This window comes from Takifugu rubripes, chromosome 5, assembly GCF_901000725.2.
Source record: "Takifugu rubripes chromosome 5, fTakRub1.2, whole genome shotgun sequence".
Lineage (NCBI taxonomy): Eukaryota > Metazoa > Chordata > Actinopteri > Tetraodontiformes > Tetraodontidae > Takifugu > Takifugu rubripes.
In genome coordinates, this window is record NC_042289.1 from 1,171,269 (window position 1) to 1,192,453 (window position 21,185).

Genomic DNA, 21,185 nt, shown 5'->3' on the forward strand with positions numbered 1-21,185 from the left:
GATTAGAAATAAACTACTAGAAATAAAAGCCAGACAGAGATCGACTGGTGGAGCTCAGGACAGACGGGTCTCAGGCTCCACTTTGCCGGTTGGGGCTATAACATTTGTGAATGAAAGTAACAATAAATGTGACAACAAGGTTCTTAGAGGTCGAGCTCCATCCTCTTTGGAGAAGCTAAGAGCACCGTAGCATCAGAATAGGTCGCTCTGCTCTCAAGGTGCAGCTTTGCCTGCGGTTCTTAGAATCTTTCAAAGTTTTCGAGGAGTGGGAGGCTGACTTCCTCTCTGCTTCTGAGATTGAGCTGAAAACATTCCTTTTTGATAAAGCTTCGAGTCAGTGATGCTAGCTGTGGTAGAACTGATGTGTTATACACTCAAAAAAATACGAATGATATCTGAGTTCTCATCTGATGAGTTCTCATCTGATGAGCAGTCCCAAATGTTATGGTATACACAGCTAATCAGTCAACTACACATTAAACACTTGCTTGTGGACCAGAATGAATCCATCTGGAGCCTTCATGGTCGTTAATGCAAACCAAATAGTTGGGCCTATGTGAGATAATGGAAGCCCTTGCAACAATAATCTGACTCTTATCATTTAATTTCCATTTCATGTAAACGTATCATGTATCCCATCAATTTGGGATCATTCAGAACTTTTACATCTCACCTTGCAATGAGATAATCGGTCAGGATTTCGACCCCCCTCACGCCTCTCCAAGGAGGTTGGTCTTTTGCCTCTGGAAATTCCGGCGGTGACGTCTGTCTTCAACTCATGCGTTTAATTGTGAAAGTGAAACTAACCCTAAGAAACAGCAAAAGAAGCAACAGCGGAGTGCAGCAGCAGCAGCGGCAGCAGCAACGCACGGTAAGATCACCACTCCTGCACGGCGGTTTGAACGCTATCTGTGATATACAGTGCATACATACATACATACATACATACATACATACGCACTACGATTGCCATGTACATCACGTAGAAGAGCGAGGGTTGGTTCTTCTGTCATGTCATTCTGGCCACTGCTTTGACTACGTGGAGTTGCGACCCAATGTCCGCCAACGGTGCACGGGTGCCTTAATTTTACTGAAATGTCAAACGGCGTCGCCGACTTTCTGCTCTTTAAGTTGAAGCACGGCTGCACTGCATTTCCATCCACACCTCGACACCGCGGGAGAGACTAATTCTGACTTGAGATTCGTCGCACTTTTTCTTCACCTCTTCATGGAACCCCGGCTTCCTCCTACAGTCCAAACACACGCCTCGTCGGAACTCTGAATTGTGGACTCTAACCTGTGCGTGTGTGTGTGCATGAATACACACAGCCCAGACCAGTGTGTCCGGGAAATAAACAAATAAACACTACTATAACGTTTCTTTGAGAGACTTGTGGAGCTGTTTTGGCAGTGAATGCTTTTATTGAGCTGAGATACAGGCAGGCAATAGAGCCCCTGAAAGAGCAGCAATGTGTGTGTGTTTGTGTGTTGGGGCAGGGGGCAGGGGGAGACATGGCGTGTGTATAATAACTCAACACAGAAAGGCCCGTTTTAACCCTTGTGTGGCTCTACTCCGAGCTCCTCCCGGATGGCAGAGCTTCTCACCCTATCTCTAAGGGAGAGCCCAGCCACCCTACGGAGGAAGCTCATTTCGGCCGCTTGTACCCGTGATCTTGTTCTTTCGGTCATTACCCAAAGCTCATGACCATAGGTGAGGGTAGGAACGAAGATTGACTGGTAAATCGATAGCTTCACCTTTCGGCTCAGCTCTCTCTTCACCACTACGGACCGGTGCAGAGTCCACATTACAGTGGACGCCGCACCGATCCGCCTGTCGATCTCCCGCTCCATTCTTCTGCCTCTCACCATCAGCAACTCCAGAGTGGTAGAGAGTCCAACCCCTCTCGAGAAGACTGGTTCCAGAGCCCTTGCTGTGCGTCGAGGTAAGGCCGACTATATCTAGTCGGAACTTCTCAACCTCGCGCACCAACTCAGGCTCCTTTCCCACCAGAGAGGTGACATTCCATGTCCCTAGAGCCAGTTTATGCAGCCGGGGATCAGACCGCCAAGGTCCCTGCCTCCGGCTGCTACCCTAAACACAATGCACCCGACCCCCTTGGCCCCTCCTGCAGAAATAAATAAAAATAAGTAATAAAAATAAGTTCAATGAAATAAAAGTCAGTAATTTTGAAAAACCTTACTTCACTTGTAAATTTTTTTCCACTCATATCGTGATTTTGATTGATTTTCTTTATTATGTTTTAAATAATAAGTTATAAATGTGACCTAACAAAGGTAAAGGGCAAATATTAACCATATATATTGTTTACACTGCTTGTAATTGGTATAAGGTAAACATCTTTTCAGTGTTTTGACATAAAAGTGTTTGATTGTGAGGCATTAAAAGCCACAAAATGCAACGGGTCCATCAGACCCACAAACGCTGGCTGAGTAACAACAATATGAACACCACATAAGGGTTGATTGGGATTCAAATTCACAACATTCTTGCTGTGAGGCCACAGTGTTACTCATTTCCTGATGCCACTTTCATTCCCAGCTGCTGTTTTCATTCTCCCTTTTAATAGATACAAAATAAATGGATAATGTATTTCACCTTTGCATCTAACTTAAAATGGAAAAGAAATGTCTATAAAGACGCCAGTTTCCCAGAAACAGGTTTCCTTAGCCTGAGCATTAGCCACAGGGCCATGGACCCATTCTATCCATCCATACACAAGGTACTTTAACATATAGTATGAACTGAAGAAGCCTTCTGGATAGAAGGTGAAACGTCTTCAAAAGAGGAGAAAAACAGTCCAGTTGACACAGGAAACTACCTTGGATAAGATATAGTATGTATGCAAGTATTTATAGAAATTGGACCAAGGTGCTTTGGGTGACATTGATGACCAAAAGCAAAACTGAAAGCAACTCAGAGCCCCTCGAGAAGGCGTCTCACTGCATGTTAAAGGCCAGACATCCTGCAGAGGAAACTCATTTCAGCCACTCGTTTATGTGATTTTAAGAGCTTTGACTTTCAGGCCTGTGTACATACAGGTGTGTGTGTTTGTGTGTGCTAGCCGTACTTCATGTAGTGTAGATGTAGGGACAGTAGTCTGTAGTAATTCTGTCATTGTTTTGTTGCACTATGTACACACACACACCGCCGGCCCCGTTGAAGTGATTGTGCATATTTTTTGTTTGTGTTTCTGTGCTCTGTGCCTCTCCTCTCCCTCTCCTCTCCTCTCCTCTCCTCTCCTCTCCTTCTCCTTTTCCTCTCCCTCTCCTCTTCTTTCCTCTCCTCTTTCCCCTCCTCCTCCTTCTCCTCTCCTCTACCTCCCCTTCACTCTACCTCTCCTCTCCTCTACCCCTCTCCTCTCCTACCTATCCTATCCTCTACCTGTCCTCCCACCTCTCCTCTCTCTTTACCCAGCCGGCCATCAGCAGGAGGGTCCCCCTACATGAGCCTGGTCCTGCTCAAGGTTTCTTCCTGTTAAAGGGGAGTTTTTCCTTGCCACTGTTGCTTGTCTGGGGTCAGGCTCTGGGATTCTGGAAAGCGCCTTGAAACAATTTTGATTGTATAAGACGCTATATAAATAAAGATTGATTGATTGATTGACACACACACACACACACACCTATAATAGTATTTTCTGGGTTTTCTTTGCATAGCCTGAAGCTCTTTGGTCTCAGTGGCAGCATGACGTGGAGAAATCGGATTCACCTGTTTGTCTGTGTAAGTCACACTGCATCTTTAAGCAGCAACCTATCGTAATTGCACGTGCACCATGACCACATTAAATGCAATCTGCTTCAGTTCATTATTATCTCTGCTGTTATTTTACATAAAATCCAAGTGGCTTTGATCTTTGGACACAACCAGCCCGGGATTCTAAAGCAACCTACTATGTGATGTAAATTCACTGAACGCCGCTGTAAATTTTCTTTTCTCGTAGGTGCTCCTGTGCATGATTTACCCATCAGAGGAGAAATGTAAGGACTATTTTAGCCAACCGGTATGTTTGTCACCTTTTCAGGAACATTTTTGAACTTTTCTTTCCTGTGGGTCTGCTGGGGATTTCTACATATTATAGCCTACCGGTATATTGACATCAAATGTTATACCAAGTGTCACTGAAGTGGAAGCCACATTTTGCAGGAAGTTTGTGAGTGTTGCCAACATTCACATATCATCCAGTCCCAGAGACTACAGGTATCAATAAACTGTTTGGTAGTTATTAGTGACTAAACACAAAGAATCTCTTTAACTCTAGATCTGGCGTATTCTCAATACTAGCTGAGGCCATGTAGCATGTGATGAAATGGTTTATTCTTCTTTCCCTTCATTTTTGTGAGATTACATCCATGAATGTATTGGGGGGAAAATGGATTATGGCATTAATATAAAAAAAGAGGTTTGTTAGCACCTCAACATTGGTTTTAATAGCTGCAACGGCAGCAGCAAAGTTGCAGGATGATACCAGGTCTTGAAGGTGGTCACATGCAACCGTGACTATCTTCAGAGTGGATTTGACAGGCCAGATTAGAATTCCAGGCGCACCCATTGCGTTTTTAAGGCCCGCATGACACTGCATTTTTTGTGCAACCTACCATGTTATGTCACATTGCTCAGAGTTGTAATCTGATAAATTAAACTACTCCTGAATGGACATGAGGCTAATAAAACCAAAAAGATGCCCTCAAATCGTAACAGACCTATCCACCACCCACACATGTACTGTATGCTAGCAGCAGAGAGCATGTCAGGGCAAAGAGCTTACACGTCAGATTAAATGCAGCTGGAATGTGACTTTTTTCCTCTCTCTTTTGATTTTAAGACCTAATGGCTAGAAAATAGCATTGTTGTTCTTTTCTAGAATGTGTATTTTCTCTCTCAGTGTGAGAAATATTCTTCAATAGCTTCTGAAAGTCAATATTAGCACAGTATTACATCATTAGTAGCACAGTGATTGTGTTAGCAATTAACTTTTGAATGCATTCTTTTTTCTAAGGAATTTAACTCAACTATGAACTTCCTCCTTGTTATACCAAAAGATCCCAAGGTAACTGATGCAGTCAGAGAAACTGCTCTGTCAATACTGATTTCATGACTCATTGTTTGTATTTGTCTGTGACCTGCAGGACACACTAAAATGCACTGCAGAGAAAGGGTGTCTCAATAACGAGACTTTTTTCTGTGATATTCTGTATGGTTGCTTCAATTTACAGGTGAGTTCAAACATAATTTGGCCAACTTCATTTTCCATAGTTACTTCTTCCTCTCTATAGAAGAAATACTCCCATTTATTTATTTTAAGGTAAAGTACTGTTTAGTGGTTTTTTTTCTAAATGTTTGTTATAAAACTGTAAGTATATTATATAATAGACATGTAAACATTCATGCCATTTCACTTACAGTACAGTATATGGACAAAAGAATTTGCCAACTCCCCTTGATTATTGAATTCAGGCGTTTCTATCAGATCATTTGCTACGGGTATATGAAGTGCAGCACCTGGCCAGGCAGTCTCCATCTGCTCACAACAGTGATGCCCAATCTGTTGTCCTGAAGAGCTCAGAGACATCAGTTCACTTCAAAATGTATTTATATAGCAACCTTTCATACAAGAAATATAAAACAGTGATAAATGAAATCAAAGAATATAAAATCCCCACCCTTACCCCGACCAAACAAGCAAACTCACTCACTCACTCATGTATCCAGAGCTATAAAGCATTGTAAGGGGGCTGTCCACACTGGGGGATTTCATGGATTTTGGCCAAAAGGCTAATGCTAGTCAATTAAAAGCTAGCTCAAATAGTTGCATCTTTAAGCCACTTTGAAAAGTAGCAAAGCTCGTGCAGCTCTCTGGCAGGCCTACAGTGGGTTTTTGTCCAAACTTGCGGAATAATGAAGCATCTAGGATGAGAGGACCTCGGTGTCTGCAAATATTCGGAATATAAGAGCAGGTGAGACAAATAAGACGTTCAAAGGCTTTTAAGATACTCAAACACTTCCTTAAACTTGAAATGCACAAGGGGCCAAAGCAGTGATTTTAAAACGTGTAAGATCTGCTCTCTCCGCATCCTCACATTTGGTATGTCACTAGAATGGTCTGCAACAAAATGTTTCTGGAAAGTTTCTTGGTGGGTGGCAATGAAGGCATTTTTACGAACATCAGACACTCAATTCAACATCTCCAACTTGGCGTCAACAGCTGCTAAGGAATTTGGCGCCAGTAGTTTTGTCAACTCCATGGATGAAGAGTTCCAAATTCCTCGGGCATTACAATTGCGCAAGATGAGACAAGGTCCATAAAGACATGGCTTGTTGAATTCAGTGTGGACGAACTTAATTAACGTACACAGAATAAGAACGTCAAATCTATCCCGAACCCCTGAACAAGAGACTAAGAGCCAACATCAGCGTGTGGACAAGTCAACAAGACAAAAGATATCCTGGTCTAGAGAGTTTTACATGAGCTAAAATTAAATAAATGAATGTGATTGCAGTTAGAATTAAATGACACACCAGGGGGAGTAATCCCAAACTTTGCACTAAAACTGTCTCTGTTTGCTTTGTTTCCTTTCTCCACAGCAAGCCGTAAACGCTTCTAAAGAATGTCAGAGCAAGACCTTTCGCAACATGCCTCGCTTTCATCTGACGTGCCTGTTTGCCCACGAGTTCAATGTCACCACTCAAGGTATTAACAGTACTCAGACTAACAATGCAGATGATAAACTTTCTGTCAGAATTTGACCGTAATTCATACAACCAGTTAGTTCTTTACCAAAAGGGAGTGTCCAGACTATAAAATTGAAGTTGTTTCTCTCTCTCTCTCTTGCCTTGCAGCCTGTGAATACGGTAAGTGTCAGTGGTGGTCTGTGGACCCAAAGTTTCAGCTCTATGCAGGCAGTTTTACGTCAAGCTTTATCTGACTGAACAACTAATGATTACCACAAAATTATAATAATTACAAAAACAATTTAGTCAATCTTTGTTTCTTTTAGTCACTACTTGCGAGATGTATCCAGCAAAACCAATAGCTGGTAAGTTAACTCTTACTTCAGGAGTGCTAAGTTCTTCTGTAACCACAATGATCATATATCAGAATCAGAATCAGAATCAGAATCGGGTTTATTGCCATTGTTCATGTAATACACAGTATTACACAAGCTAGAAATTTGTCCTGGTGTGACGCTGCGACATTCAACATAAAAAAGACAACATTAGAATAAGATAAATAAAATAAGACATATATACAGTATATATATAAATAGTAAGAAATAGTGCAGGTCAATGCAGGAGTAATGTGATGTTCGTGAGTCCGACTGGCTGCTGTACATGGTGCTTAAGTGATAAGTCACTTGGTGTTCAGCAGCCTGATGGCAGAGGGGAAGAAGCTATATATATATACAGTATATACACAGTGTGTGTGTCATGTTACACATGTGAGCAGGTCAAAGTTATAGTGAACCGTCCTCATTCGACACCTCTCTGTAATACACCTCTGTAGGTAGATTTCCTCTTTATTAGCTGTCTCACACACACACACACACACACACACACACATATATATGTATGTATGTATATGTATATACACACACAGACATTATATCTCATCTTAATTTGAATTCTGTCTTTAACTTTCCTATATCTACTGAAGTCACCTCCGGGGGATAAAGAGCTTTGTTAGCGTTTTTAAATTTAATGTATTTAGTTGTCAATATTTGTCAAGATATTGTTTTGATGGACATGCATTCCTGCAGTTCACACCACAACTGCGGCCACATCAGCAACTTCAATAGCAACAGCTTCAACCATATCAACAGCAACCTCCACAACAGCGACACCAGAATCAACAGATCCAGAAACAGCAACAGCAACAGCAAACCAGCCGACAAAGGTGGCAATGAACAAGCAAGTTGGATCGAATGGTACGATTAAAATACATTTTTAAAAAAATTTAAAAAAATACACACGTATATGTATGTGTGTAGTTGGAGAAGGAAAGAAATAAAATGGGACCAACAGAAATGTGATTCGTCTTGCACAGCTTAAAACTAACACACGGGCACGTGCTCTGACCCTGAAGATGAGCTGGATAATCTCAAACCATGTTTACAAGAGCCAGTGTAGCTCTCGTGCTTTGTGGTAGATCAGTTGGAAATCTTTTAATTCCAAAAATACATAAAGAAACAGTATCAAAATGAACAGAAGCACAAGCTTAAAGTAGTTTATGACCAATTTTGGCTGTATAACTATGTACAACTGTAAACAAGCCTGCAGTTGTCTGCAGTATGGGTTCATGCCACTGCAGCAGGGAACAATTTATTGTTTTCAGGAACACTTACGCTTGTTAGTTTGTAGCTTGTAGCTTGTAGCTTCTAGCTTGTCATTAGAACCAAATTGGTATGGAGACAAATGGTCCAAGCCAAAAACATCAAAACAAGGTCCCACGCATGAAACTTTACGTTCCCACGTTCCTCCATGCTGCTCCTAAATGTTTACAATTTGAGCTTGGAGACAAAAATAAAGGGAACTTTTTGGGTCATAATGATTTCTGCACTGTACCAATGTAAAAGGAACTTTGGCCTTTTAGTTTGTAATGAAAATGTTCCCTCATCTCACCTTCAGATGAAATGTTGAAGACACTTTTAAAGATATCGGTGACCCTCAACATCATCGTGCCCCTGATTGTCTGGCTGTACATGCGTCGTCCAGGATTGCCCAGCTGTCCTCAGACAGTAAGTGCAATTCAATTTATGTTTGGTTGTGATCCAGATATAAAGGAAAGGATCCAGCCAAAAAGTCAAATCAAATCAATCTTTATTTATATAGCGTCTGTTACAATCAAAATTGTTTCTAGGCGCTTTCCAGAATCCCAGGGCCTAACTCCAGACAAGTAACAGTGGCAAGGAAAAACTCCCCTTTAACAGGAAGAAACCTTGAGCAGGACCAGGCTCATGTAGGGGGACCCTAGGTAGAGAGAGAGGAGAGGGGGCTAGGTAGAGAGAGAGGAGAGGGGGGAGGACAGGTAGATGATAGAATAGATAGGAGAGGAGAGGAGAGGAGAGGAGAGGAGAGGAGAGGAGAGGAGAGGAGAGGAGAGGAGAGGAGAGGAGAGGAAACCATGACCCAGTGGGGTGACAGAGGCCTGTCAGGTGATCATGTTTCTGGACCCCAGCAGCCTTGGCCTATAACAGCATAACTAAGATGTGACCTAATGATTAGACGACCCCCTAAGTATGATCATTTGTCTGTCTATTATAATAACTGGAACTACAGAATTAGTGACAATAAACTTTTTTTAAAGAGGACGGTTTTAAGCCTAATTTTAAAAGTAGGGATGGAGTCAGCCTCCCGTACCTGGACAGGGAGCTGGTTCCATAGCAGGGGGCCTGGTAGCTAAATGCTCGGCCCCCCATCCTACCTTTAGAGACTCTGGGAACCACAAGTAGACCAGCATTCTGAGAGTGGACCGGTCTATTGGGCTGGTAAGGTATCACAAGCTCCTCCAGGTAGGATGGAAGAAGAAGAATTTTAAAAAATTATTTTAAATTTAACGGGCAGCCAATGAAGAGACGCCGTTACAGGAGTAATGTGATCTCTTTTGTCAATACCTGTCAGAACTCTAGCTGCAGCATTTTGGATCACCAGGAGGCTTCTTAAAGAGTTGTTTGAACACCCTGATAATAAAGAATTACAATAGTCCAGCCTGGAAGTAACAAATGCATGGACTAACTTTTCAGCATCATGCCGCGTCAGTAGTTTCCTGATCTTTGTGATGTTCCTCAGATTAAAAAAAAAGCACTTCTCGAGACTAATTTAATGTGTAAATTGAAGAACAGATTTTGGTCAAAAGTTACTCCTAGATTCCTCACAGAGAGACTAGATGCTAATGAGATACCATCTAGAGTGATCATGTGATCTAATCTATCCCTGAGAGGTTCAGGACCAAACACCATGACCTCAGTTTTTCCTGAGTTAAGGAGGAGGAAATTTGAAGACATCCAGGACTTTATGTCTTTAAGACAGGTCTGAAGCTTCACTAACTTCTCTGTCTCCTCGGGTTTCATGGATAAATAAAGCTGAGTGTCATCAGCATAACAATGTACATTTATCCCATGCTGCCGAATAATGTTCCCTAAGGGAAGCATGTACAAGGTGAAGAGGATTGGTCCAAGTACAGAACCTTGTGGAACTCCATGGCTAACCCTACTGTATGAGGAGGGAACACCATGGACATGAGCAAACTGGTATCTATCAGATAAATATGATCTAAACCAGTCTAGTGCTGTCCCTTTAATCCCAATCACATGTTCCAGTCTCTGTAACAGGATGCTGTGATCAACTGTATCAAAAGCAGCACTGAGGTCCAGCAGAACCAGCATAGAGACCAGTCCATGATCTGAAGCTATAAGAAGATCATTAGTAACTTTAAGAAGTGCTGTTTCTGTCCTGTGATGAGCTCTAAAGCCTGACTGAAACATCTCAAACAGGCTGTTTCTCTGCAGGTGCTCCAGTAACTGAGTCACCACAACCTTCTCTAGAATTTTAGAGACAAAAGGAAGGTTGGATATTGGCCTATAATTTGCTAAGACATCAGGATCCAGTGATTTGTGGTTTTTTTAAGCAACGACTTAATCACTGCCACCTTGTAGGACCGGGGTACATAACCTGTCACTAAAGAACCATTGATCTGGTCCAGGATAGAACTGCCTATCAATGGTAAAACATCCTACAACAGGTGTGTTGGGATGGGATCTAAAAGACACGTGGTGGACTTGGATTTCTGAATTAGCGATGATGCCTCCACTCCGACTCTGAATAATAACTTTACTGAGTTTACGTTTACTTCTCGCCAGCAGCTTTAGATTGGCTTCTATGTCGCCCACTCTGCTCCCGGAACGCACTTAACTATGAGTCGGCTTCATGTAGCGCAAAACAGAGTCGTCTCCTAGAACAGCAGTGCTTAACCCCACAACCCTGCCAGCACCACCACAAACACATGTTTCGAAATCACCTTTCACATTAGTGTCCTGGTGTTAAAGAGTTCAAACAGTGGTGATAGATAAAAGGGCATAATACATACTTATTATTTTGTTTCCGGCATCCATGTAACTTCTAGAATCTTATGTGTATTTAGCAACTAGTAAAGAATGGAATTAGGCTATACTGACACACTGTTTAACAATACAATCACAATAAAATGCACCTGTAATAATAATTATAGTGGTAATGTCTGGATAATGATTTTGGATTTTAAAAACACCAGAAAAAAAGGCTGAACAATTGCTCCATTACACCATTCCTTACAGAGGTGCAGTGATACATTTACTGCAGCCCGTCTCCTCTTATCAGGAGATGTGTTAGGAGCGGCAGACACAAACAGGACTGAGTAGATTTGACCAGACCAGACTTTACTGCAACTTGGCAGTGGAATTCCACAAAGAACCAAAGTTGAAAAACTCTCCGTCGGAGCAGACTGGACGGCACAAACAGACATCTGATTGAGCAAGCACAAAGGGTTGAGCAACAAATTCCCAAAGATGGAAGTAGGGGGTAGATGAATAACTGGAGAGGAGCCCCAGATGTGAAGATCATCAACCAGGAAGCAGCCCTGCCCATCCGGAAACAAACAAGGGAAAGACAGACAAGGGACAGAAGGGGAGAGGGAGCACTGGGGGAAAACTCCTAACAAGATGAGGTTTACAATATCAGTGTGGGACGAAAACAAATTTAACTCTCATTTGTTTTTCAGAGAACAGCTGGTGAAGCTGAGCCTGAAAATCAGGAACCGTTGAGGTACAGAGAAGATTTTACAGAAACACCATCATCTGTACATGTACAAGATAACTCTGGTTGGACATAATTAGAGTTTGCTCCTGATATTGTGCTCTGTTAGACTTGGTTGTGTTCAGGTCTTTTCTTTTTCAAATTTATTCCATAAAACTCTTGTAATGTATTGTATTGTAATGTATTGTAATGTAATGTTTTGGAAACTTAAACTGTCTTAAGGTATTTATTAACAGAACTTTGTCATCTAAAATTTGGAGCACCTTCAGCACTGATTCTCCGTTTTACTGCCAAACCACTGGATTTGACCACTTTTTTGTAACTAAATCAAACTAAGAAAAAAAAATTCAAAGCTTTCTGTTTTTTTTACTTATAAGGTTATCTCTCTGTCTGTGCAATCACACAGCTCCCCCGTAGTAATTCTGAAGAGGAAGGGTGAAAACAGAACTGATCTCTGTGACTGATTGTGGCCAAGAAAAAGAAAAATCCAACGAAACAGAGAAGTTGAATCTTTTCAAAGAAAAATCAAATGAAGGGAATGATACCAATCAAGCTGCAGCACACCAGCTGTCTCAGCCAAACTGTGACTTTTAAGTGTTCACAGATTTTGGAATGTTTGTCCTGGTCCCATATTCTGTATATTAATGTGAAATTTCAAGTGCATTTTTTTCTAGACAGATGTAATGTATTTAATATTATGAAGCTGCATTTGTTGGAGTGATGTTTTTTTTCTTACATTTACATGTTTTGGTTTTTTTTAATGTGGTCACAGTTTAGGTTCTGTGTTTTTGTTTGTGTGCATGCATGTAATGAATAGATGATGGATGGATGGATGGATGGATGGATGGATGGATGGATGGATGGATGGATGGATGGATGGATGGATGGACGGACGGAATTGTGATGAACGTACACAATTCCTATGGCTAGGCCAGATGTTCAGTTTACATAGGACAAAAAGACTTTAGGATTGAATTATTTAGTTGAGCGGCTGCATGGATGGCTGGGACAGTTATGTAGTCTGCAATTTGTCTCATCTCCATGCTTTTCTATATTTTTCCACTTTTTCAGAGACTCTAACTCCTTGTTATTATAACCAATGTTTACAGGTGATCCCTACTGAGATTGGTTCCCCAGGTAGCACATAAGAATAAGCTAAATGTATCCAAAAATTAGCTGAATTGAAAATTGTGCTTTGCTGATGTGTTTTCCTTTTGTCTGTCAGCTATTAACTGATTGATCACTTTTTTTGAGCAGTGAGATTAAATCACCTTATGTTCCATAAGCATCAACATAGTACATATATTTTAACATAGGACATTTGTAACCATTGTGAATTCTGTGACCAATGAAAGCCACTAAACAGAATGTGATTATAGCTTATTTGAAACTTTTGAAACAGCATATGCATTGGTCCTATAATGTAATTATGAGTGCCGCTTGGTTTCAGACATATTACTCAATGTTTCTCTGTGATCGCTGAAATAGGTAGAAGAAAATTTACTGTACATTTCATGCCTGACACATGAATAAAGTGATAAATCTGTCCATGGTAACGCTTGAGTTATATATTAATTGTTTTTTTTGTATATATGTGTGTGTGTATTTGTCTTCCCTATGGATTATTCAACACTATTTTACACTGAATTTACATAATTTACAGCAGTTAAGAACTATCAAATTCTACAATAACTCACTGTACCCTTGTTAATAAACTGCAGAAAAAAACTTGCAGAAAAGACAAATTTTACTTTTGTAGGAAAAGATATGCTTTAACTTTGGTGACTGCGTGTATAATATAATTTGTACACAGTATTTACGGTGTAGCTGCGTGTCTACTGTAGCATGAGTAACCTGCATTATATGGAAAAACCTTATTTCCGGTCCATTTTTTTCTCCGTGACTGGTACCGGAAGAAGGTTTTTATTTTGAAGGGGTGCCGTAAGACAGTTTATGACGCAAAACGTTTTACGACAGTCACTATTGCGAAGACTAAGGTAAATTACATCTATTTATTTGTCACAAAGTGACACCTTATTTGTCACAAAGTGACACCTTTTTGAATCACAAAAATCCAGTGTTTTGAGGATGGGAGGAAAGCAATCGTAAAGAAATGCTGCTAACTAGCTGATGTTGTGCTACTTTCCCCTAAACGACCACTATAAGACGATGCTCTGACGCTTGATAATTTGTGCTTTTGGGTCAAATGTAAACAGGACCTGCATAATAATATGGCACAGACCATGTATATATGGCTTTTCTCACAGACCACGTGTCTGCATTTGTCTGTCATCAAAATAACTCAAAAAGTTATGAACGATTTTCATTTAGGGTTTTTTTTTTTCATGGTGAGTAAAAAAACCCTCAGTTTTGGTGTTGCTCCTGATTCTGAGTGGACTTTGAACTTTAATCTTCCAAAGATCAAACCAAGGGGCTTTGCTCATTAGGCAATGTTACGTAACTTTCTATTACTAACATATACTAGACTATGGATCTGTCACAATATCTTTCCACTCTCATCATAATCTGCCACCTCAGTCAGAAGTCTCTCACCAAGGCTATCCCACGAATTCAAGATTCAATAGGCGGTAACAAACTCGAAGGTATTTCAAGTCATTTGAGTTCATTTTGGGGGGCAACACAACAAATTACCTGCTTGGAGGAGGTCTTGATCACAAATGTCAGAAGTGGAAAATGTGACAGATGCAGACGTGTGGCCAGAGCCACAAATCATGAGTTTCGTAGTTTATATATAAAGCCCTACACCCCTATACTGGCCTCTCTTTCATTACTTCATCCAAAATGCCACTAATGAAACAAGTCTCGCTCCCCAATGTTTCATTATTTGCTCTTAAGTCTGTGCTTTTAGCAGCTGAATTAACTGTTTTGTTCTGTCAGCATCAAACATGACAGATTCTTCACTGTTCAACTCGGAGCTGGAGTTCCAGCAGCAAGAGGAGCTCTATCAGCAGTTACTGTCACAGGTAATATTAAATATATCACAATAAAAAAAACAATAATTTGGATATACTGTACTAGGAGTAGGCTGCATGCTTTTTTTTTTAATATATTCTGTTTAATTTCTCCATCATGACAGTTGTCCAGACATCAACTGGGTTTAATTTGGGTTAAATGTGGGTTTAATTTGCCTCCACTATTCACTTCATATTAGACAAGAAACACTGGTGCAATTGTCACCATGGAAGTTGTGAAGAAACACTTGACCAGCCTAAAGACAATTGAACTCATTGATTCAGCCCATCCTGATCCACTCATCTGTCAGAACCGGTGCATTAGGGTCTAATATTGGATTTTAGGGTTGAAACAGAAAACTGATAAAATGATATGGCTGTTCTTACAAGTATCAGCGCTCTGTGGTAAATATCAAGATGGGGGCACCTCTCACTTGAATGAGTGCATTGTGGCCTAAATAATAGTGTACTACCTAAGAATTCAAATCCACCTATCCACTCACAAATATTTTAAAATGGGTGCAGAAAAAGAAATATCAGTCCATTAATGTAGTTTTCTTTTGCTTTTGTTATGTTGAGCTACAGCCAAAACTGGTCTTTGTCCTGCGCCAACACCATGTACATATTTTCCCATTCAACCGACTCAACCTCTATCCATACTTTTAGACAATGGGAGGAATACAAACTGAAAACCCAGTCTCCAAATCAATCAGACCCGAGCCTGGTACGTTAACTACCTCCACAATGCAGCCTATACAAATGATCAAAGTTGATGGATTTCCTGTCAATTTTGCCCTACTTTAACACCTTCCAGGATTATGCATCAAGACTGTTTCAGAGCCCAGTAAGGAGAAAGTCTTTGTGAATATCTGTCAGTCAAGTTCAGTTCCTCCTCCACCGGAAATCTCCAGAGAGGAGCTCGTGGAGCTGCTCCAATCAGAAGACCCTAGTGAATTCAGAGTTCCCATGAGCCTCGGCATGCCACACACTGAAATGGACAACAGTAAGCAATCAAAATATCACAATTTTTCTTGTGTGGGTTTCTCATATGCTTGTAGGATATCAAATGTGCAGGTCTAGACTGTAAGGTAAAAAAGGTAAATTTGTCCCACCAAAACACAATGAAGCAATTATGGCAACGCTCAGCTGTGCCGTCAGTTTTTCCAGCAAAATAATTGGTCATCGTCCCAAGTGTGACTATTTTTTAGCTGATAAAGAGGCTTGTTGTCATCTGTTGTTGCCCAAAATGATTAAAAAAACACTGGGCATATGAAAGACATTTCTGTTGTTTTTATTAGATTGGCCATTTAATCTTAACTACCCACTTAAGACAGAATCTGCTGAAAGACTGAAAATGTGTCATTGGAATGTGTTGGAAAACTAAACTGGACAGATGTTAATTGCCAGTGGGAAAATCTGTAACCTCAACATGAGTGAGTTGCCCACCCATCCGGGGACCAAGATGCTATTACAGCAAATTGGTCACATTGGATTCACTGTTTACATTTGTTGGTCAAAACAAACAATTTAATCTTATATCTAAATTTAACCATCATTTTCTCCAGACCACAGTTCATTTTGCTAGAAGTACCCACTGTTTCCATTTGTTGGTCAGCTACTTTTATCCAGTAATTTTTTGATTACACGACTTATTACTATGATTTAGATGTGTAAATCATTTTGTGTCTGTGTCTCTGCACCACTACAGAGGAGCAGTTGAGATTATATTTAATTCCTTTCTTTTTTCAATGAGTAAAAACATGTATAGCTGTGAAGAGCTGTCTGGCTGCATGACCTATGTAAATAAAATAAATAGCTGAGGTTTGCCCAGCTTTTATTTAAGAATGTCATATCGAGATAAAGGCCTGAGAGTGGGCAGGAATTTTCCCCAGCACAATTGAACAAAAACACCGGGGAAATCCATCCTCCTTCCTCAAGAAGAATTGAGGAGGTTACCTGTCCTTTTCTGTCTTGTTATATGATGTTTTGTGTTGTAACAATTGCAACCAAGAGAAGTCATGTCAGACATTTTCCCCCACGTTTTAATAATCTGTCATAATTTAATTGAAAATCTGCAATGTAAAATATAGATAGAAATTAATTATTCATTAATTAGTTCATTATTACAACATTTATTCATAGTTATGTTTTATCTGTGTTAAACTGGTACAAGGTAATTCATGTTAACAATAAAGCTGATCTCGATATACGTAAAAATTTTCCTTTTGCACCGCATTCACTTTCACTTGTAGTCTTTGTTTTTAAATACAGCTGAGATTGAGATGAGCAGTGTGCTGAACATGTTTTGATAGCATGTAGCAAGAAGCAAAGGGATTGTTGAAAGGGATAAACTGGACTTGTTAGGGTTTTATCTTGAAATATGAATTGATTTGCTGTTGCCTTGGTTATACGCTGGTGCTGGGTGGCTACGAACAGGCCCAACTGCTTAAATAATAGATAAAAAGTATAGTTAAAAAAGCAAGTTTAATTTCCCTTAAGCATTCAAGACATGTCATAAATTTCAACCCTTTAACAGGAAAAGTAGAAAGTCCCAAACAACAATAATGGAGGATCAGTTTGACTGTGTATCATTTCCATCTCTTCTAGGTTCTCAGGGCTGCACAGCATATGATGTCGTCATCAACCAGGAGTTCTTCCAAAAGTGCAAGGTGTGTGTGTTCTTGTACCGAGTGGTTGTTAAACCTATTCTGGCCCAAAAAGGAAAAGAAAATCGGAATTCAAAACAAATTTTTCAACTGACCAGAATAGAATATAGAATATTAGAATATTATATGTAAAATATGTTTATCTGCAATTTAAGTTGTAGCTCCATTTGTAAAAAAAAAAAAAACATGCTTTGAAATATATATTCTGTGTATATATTTTTAAATTCAATACATTGATGTACATTACATTGTACATTAAAAGTGCATCATCTATAGTCCTGTGCGCGTTTTATACAGCTGAAGGGTTTACTTTAAATCATGTTTGGTTAATCTGCTAGCCATTATCAGCTGTATCATAAAGTATTAGTTGTAAAAGTTTTTTTTTTCCTCCTATAAATGACATAACCTCTTGTTGTAGGTGTGCAGAACTGGGAAGCCTTCAGTTGTGAACATAATTGCGCTGTTCATTTTAAACAGACTCAATGTCCTTCAGTCTAAATTTGGCCATGTTCACTTGCAGAACGATCCCCTGTTCCAGCAGTTTGTTATTCTGGTGTCAGTGGAGGGTTTGGAGAACAAATACAATCTGGAACTGAACAGAGGTACGTTTGACTGTGGTCGACTAACCGTCCTTCCTGCGGGTTGCTTTTTATTTATTCATTTGTTGTGTATTTGTGTCTTTAGAGTGGAAGGTGCTAAAAAATCGGAAGTTTTTAGGATCTCTGAGTGCGCAGGACATCCGGACCAAGAGCAAGCCCGTGATTCAAGAGCTGCACTCTCAGTATGTCTGTCTGTCTGCCTGTCAAAAATGGCTACTAGTACAATTACTGGGGAGTCTTGGAGATATTTCTGAGGCCTTTTTGAAAAAAAGATTTACAAAAAAATGCATCTAGTCCTAAGATAGACCAACAGACATCATAGCTCAGGTGAATAGTTCATCTTTTAAATTCTCGGAACTCTCAGCTACTGCAGATGGATTCGTTTTTAACCCAACAATTGTCACGTTGTTGATTAAACCTCTTGGAGTTTATGAGGTTGTGATGTGTTTCTTCTTTTTTCAGAGAAAATCCTGACGCTGCAGCCAAAAGGTGAATGTTTTTCTCCTTTTTTGCTTCAGGTTTACCTTTGTTGCATTGGCATTAGTTTTTACTAAAGAATGAAAAATGTATTCATTCATTTTATCTCTAAATTCACCCCTCATTTTCTCCAGACCAGAGTTCACTTTGCTTGTAGGACCCCCTGTAGGGCCACCAGAGTACCTTAGTGCAGAAATCAAACTTCCTGGAGTGGTGAGATATGCACACATCCACACAATTTCTTTTTTCTGCGTGGCTCAACTCTGCATGGTTTTTACGCTTTTCCATTAGGTGACAGTATCGGTAGGAGGAGCTCTTTTAGTACTCATCTGGGCATTTACGTGAGAAGAGTTAAGCCAAAAATACAACAGGCCACTGATAGGCCAGAGGGAATTGTTGAAAATGCTCTTTTCCACTGGTAATAGGATTAATAGTCATGTGAAATGGTGAAGAAACTTTTAGAAACATGGTAAAATATGGTAATATAAGAGATTATATCTAAAATGTATGTGTGTTATGTACGGTAATCATTTATTTTGCATGCAGTAAATCCAAGCATCAGTAGATTATTACGCATTCAGTCTGACGAAAGCCTCAAGTTTTCCAGAAACACTTATTCCCATCATTTTATTTAGACTGGTTCGTTTTGATTGTGGTGGACAGGGATCTGGATTTTTCAAAATTATTAGTGGAAAAGTGAAAAATGCAGTGCAAATAAGAATTTATTATAAACAACTCCCACCGTATAGATGTTACAAAAGGTAGGAAGATGATAACCTTGTTTTGTTGCCAGACGTCATCTCGTTCTCTGGTCCTGGATGTCGGAGAGGACAGATTGGTGTTAACGGCTCAACCTTCGTTATACCATCTTGATATCTTCCACCCCTTTCTCATCAACCAGGAGAGCAGTGTCGCGCAGTACAACAGCAGTACGCAGGTACAAACTGCACACATGACAAAAAAAACGTATACGCCAAACGATGTGCTATTGCAGGCAACACACCCTGCAGTAAAAAAGAGCAGAAACAGATTTAGACTTTACATAATATGCTTAATGCTGTGTTTTTCAGGTTCTTACAGTCACCATGCCTGTGATCTCTTCATGACCCAACACCAGTAATACTGTTTGTAAAAAAAAAAGTATTTTTGAAATGAACCATTGTGCCTGTTCATGTTTTTACACTTTATTGTCATTCACAGCATTCATACTAAAGCAGTTGGTGTTATAATAATAGTGGAACACCCCTCTAAATAATTGTCTTTAGGTGTTTCAGTCACTCTCATGGATACAGGCCTTTAAATTTTAAAGCTGCTCAGTGAATTTGTGTGTGGCTTGTTAAATTAGTCTATTTGTGAAATTTCCTAAATATTCCCGATTCAGTCGTTAATGTAACTCCATGTAAGTGGGAGGAAATGGGAACAACCATAAAGCAGATGTGGTAGGCCATGCAACACTCTAGTGGGGTCACTAATTGCTGAGGTGCATCAGAACCCTTCTGCAGAGCCAATTGCTACAAACTACAGATGGGATGACGAGCAGCGTGAAGAGAATCTCGTGAAAGGGATTTCCACGGCGAGCCGCTGCATTCAAACCTAACAATGCAACGCGTGAATCGGCAAACTTTTGTCTACTAGTCTGATGTACTTGCCTGGCTTTGACCATTCCCAGGACAAGAGTAATTTCCTGACTGGATTCTGCCAAGTGTAAACATTAATGAAGAGAATCATGTGTGGCCATTTTTTCTTTTCCAGCTTGATTGTGCACCAATGCACAAAACAACGTCATAATGGTCACGGGTGAACAATTCTGTTGTGGAAGAACTTGAGTGGTTTGCACAGAGTCCTGACCTCAACCGCTAGAACGTCTTCCGCATGACTTAGGCTCCTTGTCTAAATTAGGCATCTCGCCTCCCAAATGCACCTCCGGAAAAAAGGTCAAAAAACTCCCATAGACACACTCCTTAATCTTGTCAAAATCCTTCATAGAAAAGTTGATATTGTTGCCACTGTAAAGGGTCGTGAAACTGTTGACCCTTACTGAATGTGAATGGGATGTAATGTACGTGCAAGGAAGCATGTCCCAATGCCTTCCCTTTAACAGCCAAGGCAGATAAAACCACCAAAACCAATTAAAATTATTATTTGCCAGTAAATGGTTATTATATAATAGGATATTATTTGTCAAAGTAAAATCTTCATATTAACACATCATATTAATAAGTGACTTACAAATTAGCAGTTAAGCCTACGTGGCAATAAGAGAAAAGATAAGGTCAGGACAAAGGTCATTTTGTACACAAGGCAGAGGGAGGAAATGGATGTACTATAAAACATGAATGAACAAATAAATGGATGCTAACTAGTCAATGTCGTTGAAGAGGAGCAGCTGCTTCTGTGGTTGGGGTGACATAGTAAAAGTGGGAAAGCTTCTCTGTAGACGATGACAGCCTGGCCAATGTCCTCCTATCTCCCACCGACTCCAAGTCCAAGGGTCAGCCCAGGAAAGTTCTGGCTCTCCTTACCGGTCTGTCCTGTCTTGTCTTTACCCCAGCAAAGATGCTGGCTCCCTTCTTTATATATTTTTTTTTTTATTTTTTTACATGGCCTCTTAATGCTGTAAAATGTACTTTCTCATTAACCTCCCCTTACTTTTTGGTCTATCTGATGA

The 21,185-nt window shown here is 40.1% G+C and overlaps 2 protein-coding genes across 6 annotated transcripts; both read left to right on the top strand.

The window, feature by feature from the left end:
- Window positions 1-92: 92 nt before the first annotated feature.
- Window positions 93-13,359, top strand: LOC105416407 (uncharacterized). Of its 3 annotated transcripts, XM_011603667.2 has the most exons (12): window positions 102-871; window positions 3,676-3,739; window positions 3,960-4,019; window positions 5,016-5,066; window positions 5,146-5,232; window positions 6,602-6,707; window positions 6,857-6,868; window positions 7,015-7,053; window positions 7,774-7,941; window positions 8,642-8,751; window positions 11,769-11,812; window positions 12,210-13,359. In XM_011603667.2, exons 2-12 carry the CDS (start codon window positions 3,704-3,706, stop codon window positions 12,265-12,267), a joined length of 771 nt encoding a protein of 256 aa, XP_011601969.1. In that variant the 5' UTR covers window positions 102-871; window positions 3,676-3,703; the 3' UTR covers window positions 12,268-13,359. The 3 variants fall into 3 exon arrangements, with proteins under 3 accessions (XP_029691855.1, XP_011601969.1, XP_029691854.1); XM_029835994.1 differs by having other exon boundaries at window positions 110-871; window positions 11,769-13,359; XM_029835995.1 differs by lacking the exon at window positions 7,015-7,053 and having other exon boundaries at window positions 93-871; window positions 11,769-13,359.
- A 358-nt stretch (window positions 13,360-13,717) lies between these two features.
- pih1d1 (PIH1 domain containing 1) lies at window positions 13,718-20,879 on the top strand. Of its 3 annotated transcripts, none has more exons than XM_029836576.1 (11): window positions 13,718-13,800; window positions 14,702-14,787; window positions 15,442-15,499; window positions 15,590-15,778; window positions 17,383-17,444; window positions 17,962-18,043; window positions 18,126-18,222; window positions 18,503-18,529; window positions 18,652-18,730; window positions 19,311-19,454; window positions 19,588-19,623. In XM_029836576.1, the coding sequence occupies exons 2-11, from the start codon at window positions 14,710-14,712 to the stop codon at window positions 19,621-19,623; spliced, it is 852 nt and encodes a 283-aa protein (XP_029692436.1). In that variant the 5' UTR covers window positions 13,718-13,800; window positions 14,702-14,709. The 3 variants fall into 3 exon arrangements, with proteins under 3 accessions (XP_029692436.1, XP_029692435.1, XP_029692434.1); XM_029836575.1 differs by lacking the exon at window positions 13,718-13,800 and adding an exon at window positions 13,887-14,151; XM_029836574.1 differs by lacking the exon at window positions 13,718-13,800 and adding an exon at window positions 14,241-14,406 and having other exon boundaries at window positions 19,588-20,879.
- The last annotated feature ends 306 nt before the right edge of the window (window positions 20,880-21,185 follow it).

What these genes read in the sequence shown, in the direction of transcription:
- pih1d1 (XM_029836574.1), top strand. Translation starts at nt 14,292, where the DNA reads ATGGATCTGTCACAATATCTTTCCACTCTCATCATAATCTGCCACCTC. An exon ending in AGGCGGTAACAAACTCGAAG is followed by an intron (nt 14,407 to 14,701) that starts GTATTTCAAGTC and finishes TTGTTCTGTCAG; the next exon opens with CATCAAACATGACAGATTCT. An exon ending in AAATCAAACTTCCTGGAGTG is followed by an intron (nt 18,731 to 19,310) that starts GTGAGATATGCA and finishes TTTTGTTGCCAG; the next exon opens with ACGTCATCTCGTTCTCTGGT.
- LOC105416407 (XM_029835994.1), top strand. Translation starts at nt 3,704, where the DNA reads ATGACGTGGAGAAATCGGATTCACCTGTTTGTCTGT. An exon ending in CAAGCAAGTTGGATCGAATG is followed by an intron (nt 7,942 to 8,641) that starts GTACGATTAAAA and finishes TCTCACCTTCAG; the next exon opens with ATGAAATGTTGAAGACACTT. An exon ending in TGCCCAGCTGTCCTCAGACA is followed by an intron (nt 8,752 to 11,768) that starts GTAAGTGCAATT and finishes TTTGTTTTTCAG; the next exon opens with AGAACAGCTGGTGAAGCTGA.